The sequence below is a fragment of the Amphiura filiformis genome, unplaced genomic scaffold, assembly GCF_039555335.1.
Source record: "Amphiura filiformis unplaced genomic scaffold, Afil_fr2py scaffold_147, whole genome shotgun sequence".
Taxonomy (NCBI): domain Eukaryota; kingdom Metazoa; phylum Echinodermata; class Ophiuroidea; order Amphilepidida; family Amphiuridae; genus Amphiura; species Amphiura filiformis.
In genome coordinates this window covers 98,805-126,260 of record NW_027305611.1, presented here as the reverse complement: position 1 = coordinate 126,260, position 27,456 = coordinate 98,805, and the positions used below count along the sequence as shown (strand labels likewise).

Below are 27,456 nucleotides of genomic sequence, written 5' to 3'. Positions count from 1 at the left end.
AACTTTTAAAATTGAGGTGATTGCATTTAAAAGGTCACTGTGTCATCAATTCTGCATCGATTTGGACAAATGAGGTATCAAACTGTGCGGAATAAATTCATCTGTACCATACTTTTGGTAGGTCTTGATTTAAGACCCCATCTTTGATTTATGGACCAAAATCAAACTGGATACTTTCTTTTTGGGATGCGTTTATTATAAAAGGTGGGTGGTTTTCATTGTCACACACAGTGGTTTAGTAATTGACTCCTACCTTTGGCAAGCATGATAGTGATCCTTTACCAAAAAATATGAAAATAGTGAATAAATATGATGGGGAAAAAATGGGCTGTAATAACATAAATCCTAAACCGGTAAATAGGGAAATTATCATGCCTGTTTTGGGCAATTGGGTGAGCACCATGAGGCCCATACCCTAACAAACAAACAAATATACATCAAAAGGTCTATTTTAAATATAGTACATATGATTCACAATAAATTATCACACCAAGTGTGATTTGTATAAAAATATGTACACTACAACACATTGCCAAATCTTAGATTTGTTACAATAACAAACATAGCAAAAATTATTATTAACAATATGTATTTGTACATGTTTTTTCAAAAATACACAAGTATTGCCATGACTTTCACTTCCCCCTCCCTCTCTCCTAGTTTAACCTAGTAACAAATTACACTAATTTCACGATCACTGGTTTGGGCGATTGATAACTAGGAGATACCATCAGTTGTGAGCACATTTTACAGGGAGCGTCATTATGGGAGCAGTTTTCAAGAATTGGCAACAATCTGGAGATTTGACTTTGGATGACCCTAAATAGCCTTTTTTGTTCAACTATGGATATCTCAACCAAATTTCATGAACCTGCAAACAGTTGTTTTCACCAAATTTCACAAACCTGCAACAATCAATGGCACTTTGACCCAATGACCCAAAAATGACTGTGACATTTTTTGTCTCAACCAACTTTCATGAACCCGCAACAATCCATGGTGAAAAGTCCCAAATCAGGCTGTAAATAAACAGAAACAATATCTTGGCTATACAAAACATCCTATTTAAATAGAAAAAATTATCATGCCTGTTTTGGGCAATTGGGTGAGCACCATGAGGCCCATACCCTAACACACATACAAATATACATCAAAAGGTCTTTACATATTATAAATATAGACCACTTTACATCATTGTTTATCAACAAAGGCGAGGGATCGGTCTGTCGATATGCCCGAACGAACCGCTTCACTGTTCAATGGCTTTCTTGTACTACATGAAATGTGGTAGGAGATTTAAAATACACATGCCCTGAGCAGACTACGATGCGCACGCACACTGCAGGGCAAATAACAATGGAAAGGACCATAATGCGTGCGCATACTGCCGGGCAATGACGTCACATGTCAAGTGGTCTATAGTACATATGATTCATAATAAATTATCACACCAAGTGTGATTTGTATAAGTATGTACACTTTAAAACATACAGAAATTAGCAAATCTTAAGATTTGTAACACTAACAAACACAGCAAAATAATATTAACAAAAGATCTGTGTCTCAAAACATTTTGCAATGTTTATCCTTAATTTCTTTATGATAACAATATAAAAACAAAACAAAAGTACATTTTGTGGTATGACACAAGAATTATTTACCTTAAAGCTAATGCCTAAGGGAAAATGTAAAAATTAAGGGTCAATTTGTTCACTTTTTTTTCATCTGTCCTGTTCCTAAAATTAAGTGACAGTTTCAAGTTTGTGGCATTGGACATTTCTAAATAATACCAAATAAATAATGAGAATGAGCCCAAAGTCCACAAAATATTAATACTGAGAATTAATTGTCCAGAAATACAAAAAAAAAATATATTTTTCATCTGTGTTATAAATGTCTGCTGAATGGAGGAACTATCACATATAAATTTTTTTTCTGTAAAATTAGAAAGAAAAAAAAACCCTTTTGGGTAGGTATGTTTTTAGGGTCGGTTCTATACACCAAGGCTATTTATGTGTCATCATCATCTTCTTTTTCTTCTTTCTTGTCATCTTGCTGTTCCTTTTTATTCTTTTCTGCTCTTGGTGTAGAGGAAGGTTCATCTGTAAGAAGACATACAGGTTATATTCTAACATCACACGAACATTATGTACTTATATACAGAAATCAATCCTTTTATTTCCTTAAACAACACGCCACGTCAAACAAAAAATTTTTTTTATCATTTAGTTCACGTCATCTCGCGACATATCATTTAGATTAGAATCAAAATGAGTGAGGAGCATTAATTAATTGCATTAAGGGGGGTCGATCTTTTGTGCGTAATTATAGAGGGCCAGGGGATTCACTCTATCATTTAAAAAATTATTTGAAGAAGTCAAAGAGCCCTAGGAATAAAAACTGTAGTGTAATTCACGCCAGATACAATTTCTTTATCGACAAAAATTAATTTTTGTAATCGATCAAAAACAAACGTTTTATATCAATTTTAAATTTAGCCTGAATCCGTAAATATGGTACCTCTCGCCCTTTTTTAGGTCAAGGCTATTTTTACCATTATGCAGCGAACCATTGTTGAAGCTATTTCACATACATGTACAAAACATTCTAGAGAAAGAATGAGGACATATAGTGTTGAAATATCTTTTGTTGATTTCGAATGATAATGTCATGAAGTCGTAAATTTTAAGGTCAAATTCCTAAAACCCAAACAAAACATTGCGACGCAGATAATTTCCGACTTACGCAATTTCATCATCACATCAGTGTCTTTATTATTTGTTTGAAACCTTTCCCAAGCGTTCGTGCTATTTATGCATAAAAGCGGCTTATCTATCTTTACAAAAGCGTCTTTTTTAGTAAACAAAAGGCTAAAGATGGCATTATGAGATTTATCTTTTATCATCACACTCATCAGCTCAACTGCCACGGCGGCCGTTCGGTAACGCGTAATCGATGGAAGTTTAGAATCGCTGGTTCGAGTCCCAACGAAGCCTGTGGAAACTTTTTTTCTTCAAAATTCATGATCGCATTCCGAAATGAGTCCCTTGTCGGTAAATCATGTATCGTATCCTTAATTGCATGCATGTGGTTGGCGATATCATTTAACAATCCACAATGCATGGGTGACCATCAAACTTTGAGAAGACGGCAAAAAAACAAATTAATAGCCGTTATAAATTTTTTGAGCATTTGACCTACTTATACAAAAATGACTTTAAAAAATTGTACATTTTATGTTTCACATTCACAAATTTGTTAGCAGTTGACTTGGAAGAAGTACTAAAACCATAATACTAGGGAAAAATAAGAGACATAGCGGATAAAGAGGAAGAGGGATGTGGGCTAAAGGAGAAACAGTGGAAAGAACGGGAGGATAGGGGACAACACGGGGTGGGGGCAATAAAGAAGAAGTTGATTAAAATGAATTAAATGAAACAACTGATCAATCGGTAATAAATTAGGGAGTTTGTAAAATTGTTCGCAATAAAAACTCGGAGGGTGGTGATGCATTTGTAAAATTGCATTTATTTATGAACCGCGAAAGACAGGTGACCGCTAGTAAGTATAATTTCTAAAAAGACAACAAATAAACATTGACACTTGCCTGCAACCTTGTTCTTACTTCTGTGTCGTATCCATAATATAGCCGCAACTATTGCAACAATACCCAGCACAGCAAATGAAACACACAGTCCAATTATTAAGCCTTGGTTATTATTTTTGCCACCTGAAAATAACACAAACAACAATAGATTAAAAAGGAAGTGAACCGCATGTGTGCATCATCTGCTTCTACAATTACATCTTTAGGGTGTCAACTTCATGGAATGACCCATAGGCAAAAATAGAGGGCAAAAAACAATAAAACACACAAGAAATTTGACATACAAAACTATCAAAACTTTGCAACCAAGTATGCAAGGGACCTGGCAAATTCAACACTTGATCTTTTTTTCTCCGACTGGTCTGAGTGGATCAGATTGTGTCACATCTGCTTTATTTGGGCAGTTAAATTAGAGATCAGCGATTAAAAGGCAAGTTTTCTAGTTCTGAAGTAGATTGGATTTGAAATGAGAAAAATAGAAATTATCATTAAATGAATATCTACAGCTACACTTTTCACAGAGTGCTCTGTAAGTGCCTACACAAACTTAACACTACATACAAACTTACGGAATGTTTTGAATGGCTTTGATATTGGCACACCAGCTTCTTCAAATCCGTCATTGATAATCTGTTCGATCTCATCTATGGTAAGGTCGCTATTAATGTCATAGAATATCTGGAACTCAACAATAAGGCTTCCACATATAGCATCAGTTGGGCAGTTACCTCTATTGTGAGTGTGATTAAATGCTTTATCCACCTGCAAGGGGAAATCAATGCACACACTAACTAACAAACAATCAAGAATAATAATGTACGTATAAGAGCCTATATAATACATTATAACTTGCTGGGATCAGCAATTTTCTGGTTAGTAGTCTGTTATTTTAGGAACACCATAGAGCCCTTTTGATTTGCACCGAGGCTAGCTGAAATGCATGTTTTGTAAAGAAAAATAACAACTATAATAATAGTATAGTAAAATTAGTATTTAAATATGTAAATGAAATATTATAATTAAAAACAAGTGAAACTTACTATCAGAGATGCATTGCGTGCTGCGCTGTCCATGTCCTCTGGTTTAGGACATGGCCAGTCAAGACCCACAGACCCAAGGACCATTTTAACATCTGTGAAATGAAAATCCAGAAAAAAAACATTGTCAAATGAGACTAGAGCTGTTATGCTTCAAATATACATGTACATGAAAACCATATGTGGCTTATTAATTTTTGATCCACCATTATCCTCTGCCTACCAAAATATTCCTTGCCCTCTCTTTGCACATGGCAAACTTTTGGGAATCAAATTTACAAATTTATAATGCGAGTGTAGTGAGCTGTACATTTTGCGTATTTGAATGTTTTATGTAAGTACATTGTATTTTCCTGAGCTTTGTTAGAGTATTATGTTTATCAGTTGCCCCGTGCATATGTGTGAAAAATATCTCGCAAGAACCTTTTGACTTGATAAAAATCTATTGGCCCATGTGTGATCTGCCACAAAACCTGCTTGCATGCCCTGCCAAATATTGCTTGCACCTTCACTCCCCCATCCCATACAATATATTGCAGAGCACCTTACCTGTACACACTCTATCAATACATCTCTTTCCCTTTCCACACATACAACACAAGGCATCCTCATCTTCACAGGTGCACACGTCATCCTCTGAAACAAATAAAGTCACATAACAAACATTATTCAGAGTGGATATTGTGAGCAAATGAATATATTTGATTTAAACACAAACATGAATATCACATGCAATCCCACTTCTAATTATACGAACTGAAAACAGTCGGTAGTAATTTCCAATTCATTTTATTTTCAAGGTCAAGATATTAATTGACAGCAGCAAATCTCAAAATCAAATCAGCATCTTCTTGAATTAATATTATTATCCTAAATATTATCACAAGGAAACACAGGCATTTGACCAGTTTGTTTGAATTGATACACTTGGTAAATAAAATCAAGTAAACACACAAGATGCACATCCAGCAACTGGGGCACATTCACTTTGAAAGCAACCAAACAAATCAAACAGCTTAAAGCAGAAAACAAAAGCTGACAATCATAGCATTTCAGTGACACTGCACACTGCATATTTTCAACACAATTATGCAAAGATCACCAATCCAATCTGGCCAAGTAAGGAATCAATTAGTAAAATGTAGTCATTTTTAGTATCACCATCAACTTGAAAAACTGGTGCAATATCCAAATCTGCTATTATTAGAATAGTTTCCAAATTGCTTTTCTTTTTCATTTGATTGTTTTAGCTCCCTATTTTTGCATCCCAATTATAAAAGTACCACCCTTGGCCTGGTTGGATTGGAACAAGTGGCATTTAAAAGCATAGATTTAAAAGGAATGGAAGTTACAATGCAGTTTCTTTTCAGGCCTAAAAATTCCTACATGCTTTCTCAAATGTGGTTGAAAATTACTCATGTTATCATAAATTGTTTCTTTTTGTTTTGGAGGGGGGTGATTTTTCTTTGACAGAATTCTTGATAGCTACATGTGATTTGAGTCCATTTAAATACTAAAATTCTGTTATAAAATATTTACCTATTGTGTACACGTATCTTCTTGCGATTCTTTGGAGGCTTGAGTTTGCAATTTGGTCCCACCACCTAAGCCTCTCCTGCACACTGAAAATAGAGCAAGAATATCTTTAAAATTGTGCAGGTATTGGCAGTGTCTTTATAAATTCCCATCTCCAGTTTGTGCCCTAGTCCTACACATTCTAGGCCTTATGTGCACATACTTTAGTATGGAAATTAAAGAGAAATGAGCTAGCTAGAGGCCTAGTTTTCACCCATATCACCCAGTTTTGAGGGGCTGAAGTTTCAAATTTGCAAACACTCTTGATTATGAGTACTTGTGCTGAAAGTGATACATTCATAGGCCTACTTGTTTATATGCATGGCATTACACAGCATTATTTGAATTGGACTGACACAGCAATTGATGCATGAGGGAAAATAGGTGTATCACAAGCCACCAGCTATGAAAGTATGATAGTATATAACAAAAGGAAATCAAAAAGGAGATGCAAGATCTCTGATATTTGACACATGAGCCTTCTAATTCTATACAGAAAGTGAAGACACTGAATTGCCAAAAAAAATGGCTTGTAGAGTAAATACTAAATTGATTTATAAAAAATCATCCAAATTACCATTAAAATATCAAAGAATAACTTCTTTCAAAGTTCAAAGCTATCTACTAAATTGCAGAAATTGTATCATTCTGTTACAATGATGAACAAACCAATATTTCCATGTGTCTCATTTTTTTTTGTCATGTACTTACAGCAAGTTCAGGTTCTACACATGGTTGCTAACATTAATACATCTAAACTTTCCCTAGGTTTACTTTCGGAATTCATGTTCTTCTTCTCTTTTTTCAGAGGCAAGCTCTTATAAAAGGAGGGTAGCCTTTTATAATGACAATCTTGTGGACAGTTTTCATTGTAACAGATTGACCATCTTTATAAAGTAGCCTTTATATACATGTAGTACACCAATGTAAAGCACTTACCAGTAGTAACATCAGACTCTGTAGTTGTGGTGGCTGCAACAGGTGATCACCAAAATGAGAGTGACGAAAGCGAATAGATTATAAGCGATCATATAGGTCAAGTAAAGCATTCTTAACAATTCTTTGATTATCCAACAGGCTTTTAATTTTATGCAAGCTACATGTACATGTATGTGTACATGGAATCATGGATGTATCATAAACTGTCCTTGCACTAACCATTTTGAGCCGGGATATGAAAAAAGGTTACTTCCCCAAGCCCGGCTGATCTAAAAATGTTTCCTGACAGATATATAAGAGGTACCTTTTTAAAAACTGACAACAATGTTACCTGCCACTGGTGTTTAACTTCAGTCCTGGAAGGTTTGTACTTCTGTGCATTTGACATTAAGTTAACCTTAAAAGTGTATTTAATAGTTTACAAAAATATATATATTATAGGGGATTAAAAGTAATTTTTTGAAGAACTTTTAAGCACCTGGGGGAGTGTTTATGTATTGTTTCTGAAATTAGATTACTCGTTTGAAACAGGATTAAGGCCAAGGAAAGTCGATTTTGAGTTTCCCGTCACCCGCCCTCACTTCATTTTCTGACCCTCACTTGAATTCATTATTGTGATTTTCCAAAAAATACCAATGAAAACTGGTTATATTTGCACAAAAAAAATATGAATATCCTTTTATTTTTTGTGGAAAAATCAAAATCAAAATATACATTTTGCTGTCAACCTCTTTGTAATATACTTTTGAATCTCATTTGGGCTAAACATCCATCTTCAAGTGAGTGAGCGGCAAATAACAACACATTTTACATGCGTGTTGGTCATAATGAAAGGCAGACAAATAATGAATAATGAAAAAGTTACCTCACTTGTTTTCAGAAATTATGTGACGGGAAACTCAAAATTGACTGTTAGGGGCCTAATGTTTAGTCATATTACTGAGATGAAAAGGGTTTTTTCCTATATCAAAAGTTTCCGGTGTGATTGTCACCTTACCATCAGTGAAGTCTTTGGTTGGTTTATTTGTGGTGGTCTTATAGGGGGTTGTGAGCTCTCTTGTTGTAGTCTCTTCGGTGGTCTCTTCAGGTGAGGTTAAAATTGTGGATGTTATTTGCTCTATAATATGTTATTGCAAAATAGAAAATGATACTATGAAAACTTCCTCATTTGTTAACTTTCATGGAAACTTCCTCATCATCTATAAACATGCCTTTCAAGGGATTTAAACATCAAATGCTGCCATTTTAAATGACAAAATTATGCAGGTGTACATCCATATCAAAACGATGCACTTGTCGGCTGTTAATGTGTCTCATTTCACATAATAGCTTGGAATAAATACCAGACTCATCTCAAGCAGAGGTCACTTCAAATCATACTTAAGTCAGTTGATTTAGGAATACAGAGAAAATATTCCTAAACCATGTAATTACCTGGGGAGGATTTGAAGTGACATCTACTTGAGATGAGTCTGGTATTTATTCCCAGCTATTATGTGAAATGAAACATATGTAGCAGCCGACAAGTGCATCGTTTTGATATGGATAGTCATCAGACAAACCTCAGCAACAGTTTAAGTGAAAACACAAAAATATTGATGGTGATAATTAAAAATAACCACCACAACTACTGAATTTGTGCGACTCTCACACACATATTTATGTTAGGCATACACAGGCAACATAACTGAACAGGGATGTATCTATAGTGATTGTATCTGCTGAATCCTGAAATAAACAGCATTGCTTGAATGGTGAAAAACTGCAGTGGATTTGCATGAAAATGTAATTATTGTAAAATATGTCTTTGCATTTGCTTTACACCTAACTTTTACACCTACATGTAGCTTTTATACCACAGTGCGGAAGCCATACTGTGGTTTTTCAAAATGAGCAGAATAACGATTCTGAATGTGCCCATCATGAAGAATCCGATTTACCCCTGCAGAGAAATATAATGCTAGCGTCCAATGTTAACCTTGTATTAAAGGTCATGTTTCATAGACAAGGCGGTTCTCGAACCACGAGTCTCGCCTGCTTTCGCGATTGCCTGCTTTTACGATTACTTTTGGTAGAAGTAAATGAACCTGCAACAACCCATGGCGATTTGCCTGTTCAATTTGAGCTTGCTTGGACCAATATTGGAATTTGACCTTTGATCCCTAAATTTTGGTGGGTCTCGGCTGGCACACACGACAGTTTTAGTAATTTGACCTCAGATGACCCATGGGTGACCTTGGATGACCCCTAAATTACCTTCCGAAACTTTGACTCTAAATGTTGACTGTACCCACCAAGTTTCATGCCCATATGACAGTTTTTAGTAATGTGACCTCAGATGACCCCTGTGTGACCTTGGATGACCCCCGAAATTACCTTCCGAAACTTTGACTCTAAATGTTGACTGTACCCACCAAGTTTCATGCCCATATGACAGTTTTAGTAATTTGACCTCAGATGACCCTTGGGTGACCTCGGATGAACCTGAAATAACCTTCCGAAAATTGTACTCGAAATGTTGACTGTACCCACCAAGTTTCATGCCCATACGACAGTTTTAGTAATTTGACCTCAGATGACCCCTGGTGACCTCAGATGACCCCGAAATAATCTTCCGAACATTTGACTCTAAATGTTGATTGTACCCACCAGTTTCATGCCCATACGACAGTTTTAGTAATTTGACCTTAGATGAACCCTGGGTGACCTCGGATGACCCCGAAATAATATTGTGATTATTTGACTTGATGTAGCACACCAAAAGAGACCATTTTTGACATAAAACCTGTTTTAGACATTTTTTGAAAAATGCTTCCTTCACCCTAAAAAGGTGGTTTTAATTATTCAGTTTCCTATACTTTTGTACATGAGAGACATTCTTCAAAGTCTTTTTTTGGCGTAATAACTTGGCCTACACGACCGAAATTGATATATGTAATGCGCAATATAAAAACAATATTTCATTAAATTTTTGACCCCCCTCTCAACTTTGAGTGTGTGGGAGGGGCCACATGGGGGGGGGGGTACTAGTGTGCATCCTCTGGTCATACTACCCCCTACCACATTATGTTGACCGTACCCACCAAGTTTCGTGCCCATACGACAGTTTTAGTCATTTGACCTCAGATGACCCCTGGATGACCTTGGGTGACCTTGACACACTAACCAATACAAACTTGTTCTGTCTGGGGTGAAAATGCACCCACCCACCAAGTTTGAAGAACGTGCGACCCCTAGTCTCCGAGAAAATAGGTTTTTGCATTTTATGCATAAATTATGCAAATTAGGTAATTAATTACCATATTTTGCGCTGAAAATCGAATCGGGTTGAGATCCTCTGGTCATACTACCCCCTACCACGTTTCATCATCATAGGGCTTAGGAACCTGTTTTAGACATTTTTTGAAAAATGCTTCCTTCACCCTAAAAAGGTGGTTTTAATTATTCAGTTTCCTATACTTTTGTACATGAGAGACATTCTTCAAAGTCTTTTTTTGGCGTAATAACTTGGCCTACACGACCGAAATTGATATATGTAATGCGCAATATAAAAACAATATTTCATTAAATTTTTGACCCCCCCCTCAACTTTGAGTGTGTGGGAGGGGCCACATGGGGGGGTAGTGTGCATCCTCTGGTCATACTACCCCCTACCACATTATGTTGACCGTACCCACCAAGTTTCGTGCCCATACGACAGTTTTTAGTCATTTGACCTCAGATGACCCCTGGATGACCTTGGGTGACCTTGACGCACTAACCAATACAAACTTGTTCTGTCTGGGGTGAAGATGCACCCACCCACCAAGTTAGAAGAACGTGCGACCCCTAGTCTCCGAGAAAATAGGTTTTTGCATTTTTTGCATAAATTATGCAAATTAGGTACTTAATTACCATATTTTGCGCTGAAAATCGAATCGGGTTGAGATCCTCTGGTCATACTACCCCCTACCACGTTTCATCATCATCATAGGGCTTAGGGAACCTGTTTTAGAAAAATATATAAAAAAATGCTTCCTTCACCCTAAAAAGGTGGTTTTAATTATTCAGTTTCCTATACTTTTGTACATGAGAGACATTCTTCAAAGTCTTTTTTTGGCCTAATAACTTGGCCTACACGACCGAAATTGATATATGTAATGTGCAATATAAAAACAATATTTCATTAAATTTTTGACCCCCCCCTCAACTTTGAGTGTGTGGGAGGGGCCACATGGGGGGGGGGGGTACTAGTGTGCATCCTCTGGTCATACTACCCCCTACCACATTATGTTGACCGTACCCACCACGTTTCGTGCCCATACGACAGTTTTTAGTCATTTGACCTCAGATGACCCCTGGATGACCTTGGGTGACCTTGACGCACTAACCAACACAAACTTGTTCTGTCTGGGGTGAAGATGCACCCACCCACCAAGTTTGAAGAACGTGCGACCCCTAGTCTCTGAGAAAATAGGTTTTTGCATTTTATGCATAAATTATGCAAATTAGGTACTTAATTACCATATTTTGCGCTGAAAATCGGGTTGAGATCCTCTGGTCATACTACCCCCTACCACGTTTCATCATCATAGGGCTTAGGGTTCTTACGAATCCCCCAGATACAGCTCCACAAGGCGGATTTCTTCAGATTTCCAACCATATTTGTAGAATCGTTGCGCATAAATTATGCAAATTAACAACTAAATGCGCATACTTTTCGCCGAAAAACTAATCAGGTGATCAGCAGATGTGTATCATAGCTGCCACCAGGTTTCGTTACCATGCGCCCGACGGATCCTGAGATAGTCTGTCCACAAACTCCGCTATCAATTTGCGCTGATTTTTGCATAAATTATGCAAATTAGCTATGTTAATTTGCATATTTTTCACCGAAAACATACGGTTACGGAGCAAACTTGGATACCCTTCCTCCCACCAAGTAGCGTCGCCGTAAGTCTTACGGTTCCCCAGATACAGCTCCGGACGGACACACATACATACATCCACACCCACACCCCCACACACGGACAGACAGAAATAGTGATTACTAAGTCCCATCCTGAACAAAGTTCAGGCGAGACAAAAATGGAGATATGGTTCATTGAAAATGCCAGAAAACAAAAGAATTCTTTGAAATATTAAATCTTGAATAAATATCATTATCAAGTGTGGGAGCTATCCTGGCAAGTTATATAAAAGTTGATCCAGAGATTATTAATCTGGCCATAGTTCAAAAGTCAAGATTTACAACTTTCCTCTCATTTTGTGGGAACATATTGTACCGTTTCAAAAAAATAATAGATGAACTACATGTTTTTATATTTGCCATCACATTTATTTTGGCCCTGCATATATCTTGCTGACCAGGAATTACCAACCAGTGTCGATGTTGCAAACAGTTAAGTTTCAGGTACATGGCTTTGCATAGTTGTTATAACTGACAACTGGATGTGGGGTAACCATCGCGATTTTGTGCAGTCTGGTGTGTAGCATCAGTGGCGTAGCATGGGTCATCATATGGAGGGGGGGGGGGCACAAACCATGATTGGGTTTGCACCAGGTTTGGGGGGCACAATCCTTTGTTTTTTGGCAATTTTCCTATGGGATTTTTTTAATTTTGACATCAATTGGGAGGGGGGCATGTGCCCCTATGACACTACGCCACTGATAAGATTGACATCCCTGCCTGCCTTCACACTTGCTATAGACCTGCCTGGAAATAAACAATCCACAATACAAGAAAGGGTACACAAAAGTTTTTAGTAGATTCAGAGCCAGTACTTACCCACAATCTGTGTGTCATCACAAATTTGTTGGTCTTCTGCAAATCTGTAGGCATCACCACTTGCACAACATGTATAACTTCCTTCGCCGGGGTTTTCAATAACTAAAGAAGCTGTGTAAAAATCTTCAACTAGTTCTGGATCTGTTGGTGTTACATCAATATTATCTCCATCTTTTGTACATGTCACACCAAAGCTAGTGTCTGGAGTAAATTGTGTAGCACTGCATTTAACATCGTTTCCAACTGCTGAACATTCAAAGCTGCCATATGCTGAAATGGTTGAATAAGGGTGTGTCATTAGGGGCTGTGCTGTGAAATAATTATGAGTCCCCCCCCTGGAGAAAATTTCCAAATGGCATGCTAATAAATAAATGCTTGCCCCCCTCTCAGCCAGCCAAAAAAATTTGCCCCAACCCCCTTCCCCCCTTTTGCACATGCCAAATTTTTGGGATCCCAATGTGCAAAATGGTCTAGATCAGTGTTTGAAATATGCCTCAAAAAGTTACAGGCCAGCCGGGCTTGACCATAAAAAGTTACCGGCCAGCCGGGCTGGCAACTAGATGCCAGTCAGAAAAGTTACCGGCCAGGCCAAAAAGTTACAGGCCAATGGCCGGCTGACCGGCCCTATTTCGAACGCTGGTCTAGATATATATCAGAAATAATGGCACCAAAGTGTGACAAAAGGGTCAAAATTACAAACAGTGATCAGAAATGTAATTGTTGTCTTATTGTAAGCACAACATATCTAAATTCAAGAAACAAAAAATAAAAAAATTACATCTGTGATGTTACTAAATATATTTTTTCAACTGGTTTATTGGCAAGAGTAGTCCAAAATCTTCAGAAACATATAAAAACACAAAAGGTCCATGTCATTCCAGGTTATATTTTGACAAAATCATGCATATATGTAATTCTTTGAGTTTTAATTGATTACTTAGACACTGAACTGAAATAGTCGGGCAGAATTTTTCACATGGAAACAAAGTTTTGGAAAAATGTTTTTTTTATTAAAACACCTAAATATGTGTGGAAATCAGGAACAAAAGTTTTTATTTGTCAAAAGAAACATCTTAAATTATTTTCTGTTTAAGGTTGTATTTAATGCAATATGTGCAAAAACTGTGTTGAAGTTTTAAGCATCACATTGTTCTTCAAATTGATGTAAGGATCCATCAAAATAGTGCTATTGTGTAACCATCGAGCTACTCTATTTAGTAGCTACCATGGTGTAACACTCCTGACACTTTATAGTACCTGTATGGCCTCAAATATTTATAAACTACATTTTCTAAAACAGTCTTTGTAATTTTGTGTTGACAACATCAATGGCTCTCTCAAAAAAGGCACAGAATCTAGGTGACTTGTGTTCAATTTTATTTTTTGAGCCCAGCTTACATGTTTTAGTAACACTCCTGACACTTTGCGTATAGCCTCAAATATATAAATTTGCAAATCACATTTTCTAAAGTAGTTTTTGTAATTTTTTGATGATACTATCTATGGCCATCTCAAAAAGAGGCAAAAAAATGGAATTACATTAGTTCAATTTTATTGTTGAACCTAAATTACTTACAATTGACTGTCAGGAGTGTAACATTTTGTGAAAATCTTGAAAACCATGTTTTTATGTACATATTTCTCGAATATGAAGGTCTTTACATCATGATTGCAGCAGTTTGGCTTCAGGAATATATTTTCAGGGCTGAAAGAACACCAACAGACTGGTAATTTCTTCAGAAATTTGAATTATTGCCAATTAATTAATTCTGTGTAACACTCCTGACATTGCCTATTTAGATAGCTGTAGCAAACATGTTCAAGCTGCAATGGCAAATATTTTTCTTGCTTTTGAGTTCCTATTGCAATGCACTAATAAAATAAAAAGTAATGTATGAATACTGCCACCTTGGTGTATGAAAAAAATGAAGTTGAATTCTGATGTAACACTCCTGACGAGCATGGATTTCTCTTTTCAACCCGCTCTAAAAAGAAAATGGTTTTAATAGCATGCAAGTTTTATTTTTTCCAAGTTTGGCCCAAATGTTGTTTTTACTTAAAACAGACTGAAATAGATAATTACTGTCATCATAACCTTACAATGCTGGTGACAAGTGATTTTTGGAACATATTTAATTTTTTGCACCATGTAGTCTTCACATGTTCATTTTTAAAAGTAGACTATTAAGCGACTAAATATGAAAGAATTTGGTACTTATAATAATAGCAGACACTTCACAAAATGCCATGAAAACCCATGCAAAACTTTTTAACTTGTATATTTTTTACAGTGCATGATTAAAATACAAGTATACCTCTTTTCTTGTCACGCTAAAGTGTAACACTCCTGACCATATGGGGAAGAAAATTGGGCATATTATTTTTTACATGACAGCTATGACACTACAAATTTCTGTGGTTAAAGAGCCAATCATAACACACTTTTTGAAAGACGAATTTCTTTGCTGGTCTTTTTCATTTGCACAGCAGGCATCAACAACCAAACGGTGCCATTATTTTTGACATTACCCATATTGCGAGTGCAGGAACAGCAACATTTGCATATTTAATTGTTTCTGTATTGTTTTCCTAAGCCTTTTTAGAGCATTGTATTTAAAAGGCACCCCACGAATGTGCAAAAAATTGACCTGGCAAAAAAATTCTCATAGATGAGCTATCAGCTGCCGATCTAGCTTACCGATCTCTGAACTTGACAGTAATGAAAGTACACAACAATTCTTTAAGCTTACCATTACTTTCTTATGTAACATTGCTACTATTTAATGCCAATATATTTCCAAAAAACGTTAATGTTACCACCGCAAGAATCATGTCGTTTCATACTGTATTTTATGTATGTATCCATGCATCCACCCTTTGATAGACCGAAAATGTAAACAAACAATCACGTGTCTCACTGTCTTGTGCTTGCGCTTTTGTCGTCATGACTTGTTGCTGTTTGACATCTGTAACCTTTTGCATATACCGCAAACCTTGCTGTTGTATTTATCAATTGAACTTGCACGCTCGCGGGCAAAGACTAATATTTTCCAAAAATAAAGCCTGCCATCATTCGGCCGAAGGGATCTGTGAATTGCCCAATATCAGTGTTGTGAGTCGGTAAATTACCGGTTAATTTACATGGTAAATTACCGGTAATTTCATCGCCATCTTAATTACCGTGGTAAAATATGGTAAAATAAGTAAATTAAGTAAATTATGAAAAAAAAGGATTTTTTATTAAAATTCTAATAATATTGTTTTTGTTTGTTTGTTTTATAGTAGATGCCATTTTGGTTTGCAATATTTGCACAACTTACTTGAAATAATGATTTTGTAGACCCCTGCTACCTATAACTGCCCATACTTTTACTATAATATACATGTAGTGTACAATATACTGTGCATTCAGCTGATCAGCATGTTCTTGTGACTTGCATTCTTGTATTATTGTCATTAGCACTCATGATCATAAGAAAGAAATGAAACAATAACACCTCAAAACTTTCACATGTTAAATCTTATAACCTGGCTAATGAAATTATGAAAGCACTGAAAGCAGCCGGGGGGCACTTCAATTTGAAATGGATATAGGTGTAGGGCTGGCACTTTTGCACTAAGGGCATTCGGTGAGAGCAAAATGTAAAAAATATGGGGTCATTGGGTGAGAGCATGATTTTTGGCATTCGGTGAGAGCAAAATGTAAAAAATATGGGGTCATTGGGTGAGAACATGACCTTTTTTAAATGGAATCTTTGGGTGAGAACCAAAACAGCGCCACAGAATCCTCGAAAATCGAATTTCTTCAATGGCTTCAAATTTCTTTGTTTTTTCAAAATATAAGTAACAAAATCAGTGATAAATGAAAGTTGCTGTTCAAATTGAACTGGTAAGGGTCTTTGGGTGACAGATCAAATGGAAAAATAGGGGTCTTGGGTGACAGCGATGCTGAAAAGGGGTCTTAACAGCCCTACATACGCGTCACCTCCAAAGTTGGAGTGCCCCCCCGAAAGCAGCAGCCCCTCCCAAGCCCCCTCAAAGGTGCTTCCAAATTGTGAGGGGTTGATCATGGCTTGACAATCTCACAAGCTTTCTATGTTTTAAAAACATTTAAAAGGAACTGTACAACTCAAGGTAAAATGTCCCATATTTTTTGTCACAAATATGAGTGAGCTTTTGACTGAAGATTTTGATTTCACATCATTCAGAATATAAATGCTCTGTCTCTGTTTTACCAAAGTGTTCCCTGTGTGTATTTTGGGCAAAACATCATCATTCTACGTAAGCTGAAGTTATCATCCTGGAAGTATAACATTTGACAAGTTTACTTTTAACTAGATCCAAATACGTGTATGAAGGACTAGGATCATTACCATCAGTCATGAGTGCAAATTTCAATTGAATGAACACAGCCTGACACAAGCGTGACAATTTGTTTGCGTACAGTGTACACTACATGATGTATGCCAGCGTATGCAACTGTGTGTCTGTAAGTTAACTCGGTATTTAATTGGTTTCGTATTATATCCAAGGTTGTGGGTTCGCGTTGCTGTTTAAAATATGCGAAATACGATAACGGCCGTTGGATCAAATACAAGCTTTGTGTTCATTAAATTGAAATTCCTAGTATTATAACTATTCTACCACGAAAATGATGAAAACATGCAATGTGATTGTATAATACTCAATGTAGTTTTCTCAGATGGTATAGTCCAGTGCCGAGTGGCTAGACATCCATGTATTGTTATGAGAGAAAACATTGAAACACTTGCTAAAAATGTACTTTAATACTACACAACTTTTGTTTCACTTCTTACAACTTCAGCTTTATTCATGAAGCTAATTTTCATCTGGAAAGGTATATTCAACTAAACAGGACTGTGTTCAAGTATCTATGTAGCTCTTAATATGAAAAGAATTGAATTTTTATCGTCCATTTTAACTCTTTTTTATAATTTACTTATTTTACCCTTTTTTACCGGTACTTTACCACCATTTTTAATTTACCGGTAAATTAACAACACTGCCCAATATACCTACCCCCTCCAGTAACATACGGGGAATTCCATTAGCTCTTAAGTCATAACTGAGCATGCGCGATCATTTATTTATAGACGGTCGCCACATTGTCAATATTAAAACTAGTGGCATAGAACTACGAAACCGCATGCGATGGTACATCATTTAATGGATTAATGATTAAACTTCCGACAATCGGAGGCACTGAGTGAGTAACGCTGGGACTTGGGGTGTAAAATGGTATTTTATTTGGGTTGATATTGACATGAAAAACCTCTAAAAACGGTCATCATATTACATAGTTACAGGTTTGGGGAATTAAGCTTTGACTGTTAACATTACTGGGGCCCGACTTGAATGAACTTGTACTGGTTGTAAAATAACATTAATCTGAATCGGGATCGGATCGGCCCGATCTGCTAATTTTCAGATCGGAGATCGGCAGATCCGATCTTGGGTTGGATCGGCCAACACTAAATTACGCATTTGGAACGCCTAATTTCAATATGTTAATGAGAAAAATATGAGCTTTCACCTGTTACCAAAATCTGCATTTTGATGGGGTAAAGTGGGAGATGAGGCTGTCAATCAGGTTACCCACCTTTAAGTTCAAGCAACATTATCAAATTTCATATTCCAGTATATATTTATATTTCATATTCCCTGTACATATACCCTCTGAAAGTTTTTGGTTAAAGGTTGCCGATTGCCGAATTCGGCAGACTTGCACTATGTTCAAATTTGAAGGTTCTGAGAGCTTTTTCTGGACCATTAATAAATGTATTTAACCCAAATGTTGGCAATATCTTTTGTCTGGAGACCTTCTTTTTATAGTTGATCTTGCTTGAGATTCATTTCTTTCATAATGATATCAGGGGTAGGCCTACTATGCTGCACAATCTGCACTGTATTCTGCAAAAGACCCCATAGGCCTTTGATCTATGATATCTGAAGACTTGCACCTGACCTGAGAGGAGGCACATTGAAGCTGCTTAATTTGACGTTTTATTGAACTGCGCACAACCTTGTTCTTCGCATCACAAAAGTCTGTTTTCCGAAATAATGTAAACCGTAGAAGTTTTTAGCCTCACCAATTCGCGACGCCAGGTTCAGTAATTTATTATAGATATTTGTATAGTGCTTTGTACAGAAAGCCTGGCAGAACTAAAATTGGTCTGTAATTGGTGAAGATATTTTTACTTTCTTTCTAATGAATTGAAATAACTCGAACAATTTTAGTTGATCTGGAACAATGCCACTTAAAGACATATTGAAAATACATGAGGAATACTTAAATCATTAGCAAGTTTCTTTTTATAAAATTAGAATTGAAATATCATCATGACCTGCACTTTTTTTAGTGCCATAACTTCAATCACCTCATCCTCAGTAATTGGAGTGAAGAACATGCTATTTTGAATGGGATTATTATGTAGTAGATAAAGTGTTCAAAACAGACCAGATAAGTGGAGAAGTGGGTATTAGTATCTGGGGCGACTTAAAAAAAATGACTCCTTTCAGTTTCCACCCTATATTTGTAAATTGAAATGATTTTTAGAGCAGGTAATTATTCTTAAATATGAGTTATGATGCCCACCTTTCATTACCAGAAAATTTTTTCTATGGCTGCTTCAGAAAAAAAATATGAGAATTTTTGATGCCAAAAATGGTCAGGAGGGTAACGTTTTTTGTGGACATTGAAATTCAACATGAAATTTCTGTAAGCTATATAGCAAAAGTAAGACCTATTCAATTTGATTCCTGATATTTGTTCCAGTAACATGTACCCTTATATTATAATTTTACCAAATATCTGTGTAATTTATCTTTTGAAGTACCAAAAAATGTGTCATCTACCAATGAAGTCAACATTTTCACAAATGGGGGTCAAATTCTAATTTAGCAACAAAATCACTCAAGAAAGAATATTAATCAACAGCTGAAAATTCCAGTTTCCATATTTTGAATAGGTGTTCTGTTACCTTTCATTCAATGCTAAATTGATGTTTGTAAATTACATTTTCTTATTATAAATTTGAGTTCAAACTGTGTACCCTAAGAATGTCAGGAGTGTAACATTGAATTTTATCCTGGATTTTGACAATGTTATTGCTGATGAAATTGAGCAAGATTTCATATTTTTCTGTTGTTGTATCTAGTGCAAATAAACTAATAATGATGGAAACAGACATGCTATGTTACATGTGTCTGCTTCATTGTGCATTAAGGTGGTTGTCAGAAGTGTAACACCATTTTAAAGTTACACTCCTGACAACAAAACAACACCAATGCACAATTGTAAAGTGAAATGTATGGCAATATTATCAATAATATATCATGTTAAACTAAAGTACAAATAACCAACAAAAATAAAAATCATGGTAATGTTAATGTGTTCTGTTCAAAAACAGGGCTTCACCTTGCCTAAGTACCATAACAGGCACTATGTTTAGCCACATATTTGTACTTTTTATAACTAATTTATGTATAATTAATATAAACACCTCAAATAAAGAAAGTCCGCAGTCATGTAACCCGTCCTACACCAAAACTTGATCTTGTTATGACAATTTGATTGAAAAGGTCGTGTGCAGAATCCTGTTAGCTGCAATTTGATACCAAATTTGCTACCGAAAACTCTAAATTCACAGAAATTGATACCAGTATATGAAATTTGGTGCATTTTCAAAAGTTACAAATTAAAAACGGACCACGCGGACCTGTAGAGGTGAATGGCCGAGCCCGATCATGACATAGCCCGAAACATCAGCTAGGTCATATCGATCGAAACGTGCCCTGGTATTCATTAGTAAAGCACTGTAGCAATCCATGCGTTTTAAATTAACAATTGAATAAAGCGCTCACTTGGGATAGTCGACAGGGGCCCATCGTGGGCAAGCAAGCTTGACCATATTGCCACGCTAAGCAATTTCGGTTGCGTGCTTCGTTTTGGATTTGCAACTTTTGAAAATGCACCAAATGCCATAAACTGGTATCAATCTTCGTCACTTTTGAGTGTTTGGTAGCAAATTTGGTATCACATTAGAGCTAACAAGATTCTGCACACGACCGTATCAATCACATTGTCATAACAAGATCAGGTGTTGGTGTAGGACGGGTTACATGACTGCGGACTTTCTTTATTTGAGCAGTTTATTTATGATTGTCAGCATTACTTTAACATCCCTAACAGTTATTTTATTAAACAATGTCAATGTTTGCGATCATCAAGAGTTGCTAGTATTTACCACTCTTGGTGTGTCAGGAGGGTAACACAAAGTGAACAAAGTACATTATGTGTCTTGGTGTTGAACTATCTTAGAAATGAATGAAGCATTAGCTCCACATTTTCAGAATGGTTAAAACAAGACTATGTTGACATTTTAAAGGCAAGTTTACATGGTGTTACTGATACATGTATTTGTTTTGAATTGTCATTAAAATATTAAAAACTTGAGATAAATTCTTGCAGAAGGGACAGAACATTTCAAAGACACCCATAATAATTGTTGTAGAATGAGCTTTTCTATGTTTCATATATGTTGGACAATCTAAATACTTGATTTCTAAACAAGACAAGGATTTTGAGATCCACAGAATAGCAATTTCCTATCAAAGTTGGCACGTCAGGAGTGTAACACCAATGTACAAAATATGATATAAATACATTTTGGATCCTGCAGTGCCTTGTCATACATTATGAGCTATGAACTTGAAACTTTTGGAATAGTTTCTGACAGGTATTGTTTATAATGTAGGTATGTTAAACAGTTTAACTACAGTTAATTTTTTTGAGAATGAAAACTTCTGCCCCTCAAGTGAGTAAAAATCAGTGTTTTTAATATGAAAAATTATATTTTTTCAGTTTTTGATGGTAAAGATATACTTTAAAGGGCTTGTTTGTCTTTAACCATGTCACAGATTACCTCTGAATGTTACAGTAGTGTTGATAACCATTATTTTAGATACCTAAAAACCAAATAATGTTTTATGTGACTTTTCTTACAAAGTGGGTATAGTACATGTACCATTAAAAACTAGAGCGATAACCGCACCATAGCTGAACCATGTGGCTTCGGCAGTATATTGTGGTAGGCCTATACCACTGTCATCATTGCATTTAAATTTCAGCTCAATTGAAGCATTTTGAAAACTTGACATTTGACCCCTTTATTTAGAGGTTAATAACTCATGATCGGTTATTTGGAGGGCATTGTGAAAAATCTAAACATTTTGCCTTTGAACCGAGGAATATCCCGAGGGCGAGCCCCGAGGATATTCCGAGGTCCAAAGCAAAATGTTTAGATTTTTCACAATGCCCGATATAACCTCATTCATAACCGTCACTTTAATCTCTTCACCTTACAAAATAACACCAAATTTTGCTCAAAAGTTTATAAAAATAGATGATTTTTACATCTTCCCTTTCCAAAAATCGATCAGGCTAAAACAGAACGACCAATAACAAAAGTGCGTATCAGAATCTGTGCAAATATGGTAGCTGCGCATAATCCAAATCGGCAGCCAGCGTCGCGCGCAGTTTGTTGGACGCACAATACGGCGAACGCGGAAGTCAATTGTGTGCGACATTGGAACAATTACGCATTTTGCGGTCAATTGTGAGATATTAATGACCTCGATTTGCGTTCGCGTTTTTGCAAATAATAAAATATGATTGGATCGCACGCATCGCGTTTATTAATGAGGTTATGAATGCCCCTTAATGACCTTAAATGAATTTTAAAATATTTTAATCATGTTTAGAATGTCATAAGGATCATTGCATTTAAATTTCAGCTCAATCGGAGCATTTGGGAAAACTTGACCTTTGACCCCTTAATGACCTTAAATGAATCTTAAAATGTTTTTAAAATATTTAGAATGTCATAAGGATCATTGCATATAAATTTTAGCTCAATTGGAGCATTTTGAAAAACTTGACCTTTGACCCCTTTATGACCCCTTAATGACCTTAAATGAATTTTAAACTATTTTTGAAATGTTTACAATGTCATAAGGATCATTGCATTTAAATTTCAGCTCAATTGGAGCATTTTGAACACCTTGACCTTTGACCCCTTTATGACCCCTTAATGACCTTAAATAAATGTTTAAATGTTTTCAACATGTTTAGAATGTCATAAGGATCATTGCATTTAAATTTAAGCTCAATCGGAGCATTTTTGGTTAAAATGACCTTTTTTGACCCCTGTGACCCCAGGATGACCTCTGACGTTTGGAAACATTTTTATGATATTCTTTTATGTTTTCCTCTTTCATATGACACCATTCATGGGGTCATACCTTTGTGGCATTTAGAGATATGTCCATTTCAGACCAAATGGTTAGTCAGTTAGTAAGCTAGTAAGTAAGCTAGTAAGTAAGCTAGTAAGTAAGCTAGTAAGTAAGCTAGTAAGTAAGCTAGTAACATTCACTCATATAGGCTGATACCATTTCTTGGTTCAGCAAAAATAGATGCTTTCAGACTGTCCCCTCAACTGTTTCACAAACTTTAACATACTAACTTCAAAGTAACACACAAAAATCACTTGAATAGCGAATTTGAATTTTCGGACAAAATGTCCCACTTTGGAGTCATTTTTGCTGAACCATGAAATGGTATCATGATCAGCCTATATTAGTGTATGTCCCTTACTGGGTCATTATTTCTCAATTCACCCAATGGGAAACACCTCACCCCCTTCAAATTTGTTCAAAATTGGTATACAGGGTGATTTTGGCTGGTAAAGCTCAAATTTCAAATTTGAGCTTAATCGAACGTGTTGGTTTTAGCGCTATGCCCCGCCCATTTTTTTGCGATTTCGGCCGAAAAATGGTAGCATATCAATATTAGCGACCATATCTCTCGGAACTGTAGGTCCTACTGAGCTGAAATTGGTGTCATTATTTAGCTAATCGCTCAAAGAATCCAAATCTGCTATCATTTAGTATGTAGGAGTAAGAGAAAATTTGTGACCTTTTTTTCTGCACTTTGACCTTGAATTTGACCTTGTTGCCCACGTGACCGCGAGGCGAATTTGGGTTGGAATTATACCCCCATATGTTGTCTACAAAATATCAAAAAATTGGAGGGGTAATATTTTTTGTTTTCTTTTTTGGCTTTCACAAAGCAAGCATGCAGGTGAAAACATATGTATTTAATGCATGTACATATAGGCCTATATACAATTGGCCTATATTATAATAGTATCATGTGTACAATATACTGAGCCTACATACAAAATTACAGTTTTCAACCACATGCTTGCTTTATGAAAGCCTAGCAAGAAAATAAAAAATATTACCCCTCCAATTTTTTGATATTATGTAGACAACATATGGAGGTGTAATTCCAACGCAAATTCGCCTCGCGGTCACGTGGGCAACAAGGTCAAATTCAAGGTCAAAGTACAGAAAAAAAGGTCATATTTTTTCTCTTCCTCCTACACACTAAATGATAGTAGATTTGGATTCTTTGAGAGATTAGCTAAAAAATGACACCAATTTCAGCTCAGTAGGACCTACGGTTACGGAGATATGGTCGCGATAATATTGATGGGCGCCATTTTTCGCCAAAATCGCCAAAATGGGCGGGCATAGCGCTAAAACCAGACGTCCGATTAAGCTAAAATTTGAAATTTGAGCTTTGCCAGCCAAAAAATCACCCTGTATACCAATTTTGAACAAATTTGAAGGGGGTGAGGTGTAAAATCACATTTTTGCTGAACCATGAAATGGTATCAGCCTATAAGAGTGAATGTTACTAGCTTACTTACTAGCTTACTTACTAGCTTACTGACTAACCATTTGGTCTGAAATGGACATATCTCTAAATGTTACGAAGCTATGACCCCATGAGTGGTGTCATATGAAAGAGGAAAACATAAAGAATATAAAAAATATATTTCCAAACGTCGGAGGTTATCCAGGGGTCACAGGGGTCAAAAAAGGTCATTTTAACTGAAAATGCTCCGATTGAGCTTAAATTTAAATGCAATGATCCTTGTGACATTCTAAACATGTTCAAAACATTTAAAAATTTATTTAAGGTCATTAAGGGGTCATAAAGGGGTCAAAGGTCAAGGTTCTCAAAATGCTCCAATTGAGCTGAAATTTAAATGCAATGATCCTTATGACATTCTAAACATTTAAAAAATATTTTAAAATTCATTTAAGGTCATTAAGGGGTCATAAAGGGGTCAAAGGTCAAGTTTTCAAAATGCTTCAATTGAGCTGAAATTTAAATGCAATGATCCTTATGACATTCTTAACATGTTTTAAATATTTTAAAATTCATTTAAGGTCATTAAGGGGGTCATAAGTCAAGTTTTCAAAATGCCAGCTTCTCACGATCAAGGTATATTAAAACGGCAATTAATGAAACAGTCTTATTAAAATTAATACTATCCTGCACAGTATTGCTGCTTGATCAGATCGTCACAGTCATCCGCCTAACTAATATGGTACCTCGTGCCCTTGCAAAGCTGCACAGTATTGCTGCTTGATCAGATCGTCACAGTCATCCGCCTAACTTATGGTACCTCGTGCACTTGCAAAGGGCACAGTTGCTCTAGTTCATTGTATATTCTTTACTTTTCCTCTTTCATTAACACCACTCGGGCGGTCATACCTTCGTAGCATTTCGAGATTATGTCCATTACAGACTCCGGGTGACAGTGGTATAGGCCTACCACAATATACTGCCGAAGCCACATGGTTCAGCTATGGTGCGGTTATCGCTCTAGTTTTTGGGTGATTTGAGAAATAATGACCCTACTTACTTACCAACCATTTGGTCTAAAATGGACATATCTTTAAATGCCACGAAGGTATGAACCCCCAAGTGGTGTCAAATGAAAGAGAAAGAAGTAAAGAATATGATAAAAATATTTCCTAATGTCAGAGGTCATCCAAGGGGTCACAGGGGTCAAAAAAGGTCATTTTAACCAAAAATGCTCCAATTAAGCTGAAATTTGTATGCAATGATCCTTATGACATTCTAAACATGTTTAAAATATTTTAATATTCATTTAAGGTCATTAAGGGGTCATAAAGGGGTCAAAGGTCAAGTTTCCAAAAATGCTCCAATTGAGCTGATATTTAAATGCAATGATCTTTAAGACATTCTAAACATGTTTAAAATATTTTAAAATTCATTTAAGGTCATTAAGGGGTCAATAAAGGGGTCAAAGGTCAAGTTTTCAAAATGGTTCAATTGAGCTGAAATTTAAATGCAATGATCCTTATGACATTCTAAACATGTTTAAAATAATTTATTACTCATTTAAGGTCATTAAGGGGTCATAAAGGGGTCATAAAGGGGTCAAAGGTCAAGTTTTCAAAATGCTCCAATTGAGCTGAAATTTAAATGCAATGATCTTTAAGACATTCTAAACATGTTTAAAATAATTTAATATTCATTTAAGGTCATTAAGGGGTTATACAGGGGTGATACATGTACCACAATATACTGCCAAAGCCCCATGGTTCAGCTATGGTGCGGTAACCGCTCTAGTTTTTTAAGTCGCCCCAGGCGGCGGATGACATGATCGAGCCGGCAACTCGTGAAACCGCCCGGCCGTATGGCATTTTCCATACTCGGTTAGTTTTGTGGGGTTCATTATCGAACCCCAACGGTTTTAGCTTGTATTTATATTATTTATCAACATAGGCCTATTTGTTTGTGATATTTCAAGCGTTTTAAAATTTCAAAATAATCCCATTCAATTACACGGTTGACGATGAAAATTTACTGAATTTAGGGACTGCACGTCATACACCACCTGAGTCGCCCGGTATTTGTGAGACCTGATTGGGGCCAATATTGATGAATAAATCATTAAAATGATCTGGAATTTGATCAGGGTTTAGTTATGGTTTTTATTTAGAACATTATTCAATATTTTCCAAGTGTTTTTAATGTTTCTCTTCTCCTTTTCTAATTGATCTGAAAAATAGGTTTTTTAGCAGTTCTCAAGAGCTTTTTTAAGTTTGTTATTTAGAGTTTTATATTTGTCTTATTTAGAAGAGTATTAATATTGGTATTTGAAAGGTCTTCAAGTATTCTTTTGTTCATGTATTTCTTATAAAGCCTGTTTTTCTTGTTGATCATTTTAATTAGGTCTTTTGTTATCCATGGCAGTTTTGATTTGGTTTTAGATTTATTAAATTTTTCTTTTTATGTGATGTATAAAGTTTCAATGAATTTATTATGTATTATTGACATTATCATGTTGTTTTACATGTAACACTTTCCAGTTGAAATTAGTCATACAGGTTTTTTAATTGCTAATATTGGTATTGGAAAGGTCTTCAATCTGCTTTTGAAATTTACTTTTCTTTAAGTCAAAAATTCCCTCTGTTAAAAGCACTGCAAGTCTGCCGAATTCGGCAACCTTAATTTGAAACTTTCAGAGGGTCTGTACAGGGGGTTAGCAGTTTAGAATTTGTTTTTTTTCCTTGATTAATTATCTATTAGTGTTGACCATATTTTGAGGAGGGTACATGTACAC

The 27,456-nt window shown here is 35.9% G+C and overlaps 1 protein-coding gene across 1 annotated transcript in view; it reads right to left on the bottom strand.

Annotated features, from left to right (window-relative positions):
- Positions 1–2,010: 2,010 nt before the first annotated feature.
- LOC140145137 (uncharacterized) overlaps positions 2,011–27,456 on the bottom strand; it is a 62,158-nt gene continuing 36,712 nt past the window's right edge. The window contains exons 4-11 of the mRNA XM_072166918.1: positions 12,926–13,195; positions 8,156–8,275; positions 7,159–7,191; positions 5,194–5,280; positions 4,648–4,739; positions 4,177–4,369; positions 3,608–3,730; positions 2,011–2,102 (exon numbers count right to left, since the gene is read on the bottom strand). Coding sequence (XP_072023019.1) covers positions 2,011–2,102; positions 3,608–3,730; positions 4,177–4,369; positions 4,648–4,739; positions 5,194–5,280; positions 7,159–7,191; positions 8,156–8,275; positions 12,926–13,195 — 1,010 coding nt within the window. The remainder of the gene's footprint in view (positions 2,103–3,607; positions 3,731–4,176; positions 4,370–4,647; positions 4,740–5,193; positions 5,281–7,158; positions 7,192–8,155; positions 8,276–12,925; positions 13,196–27,456) is intronic.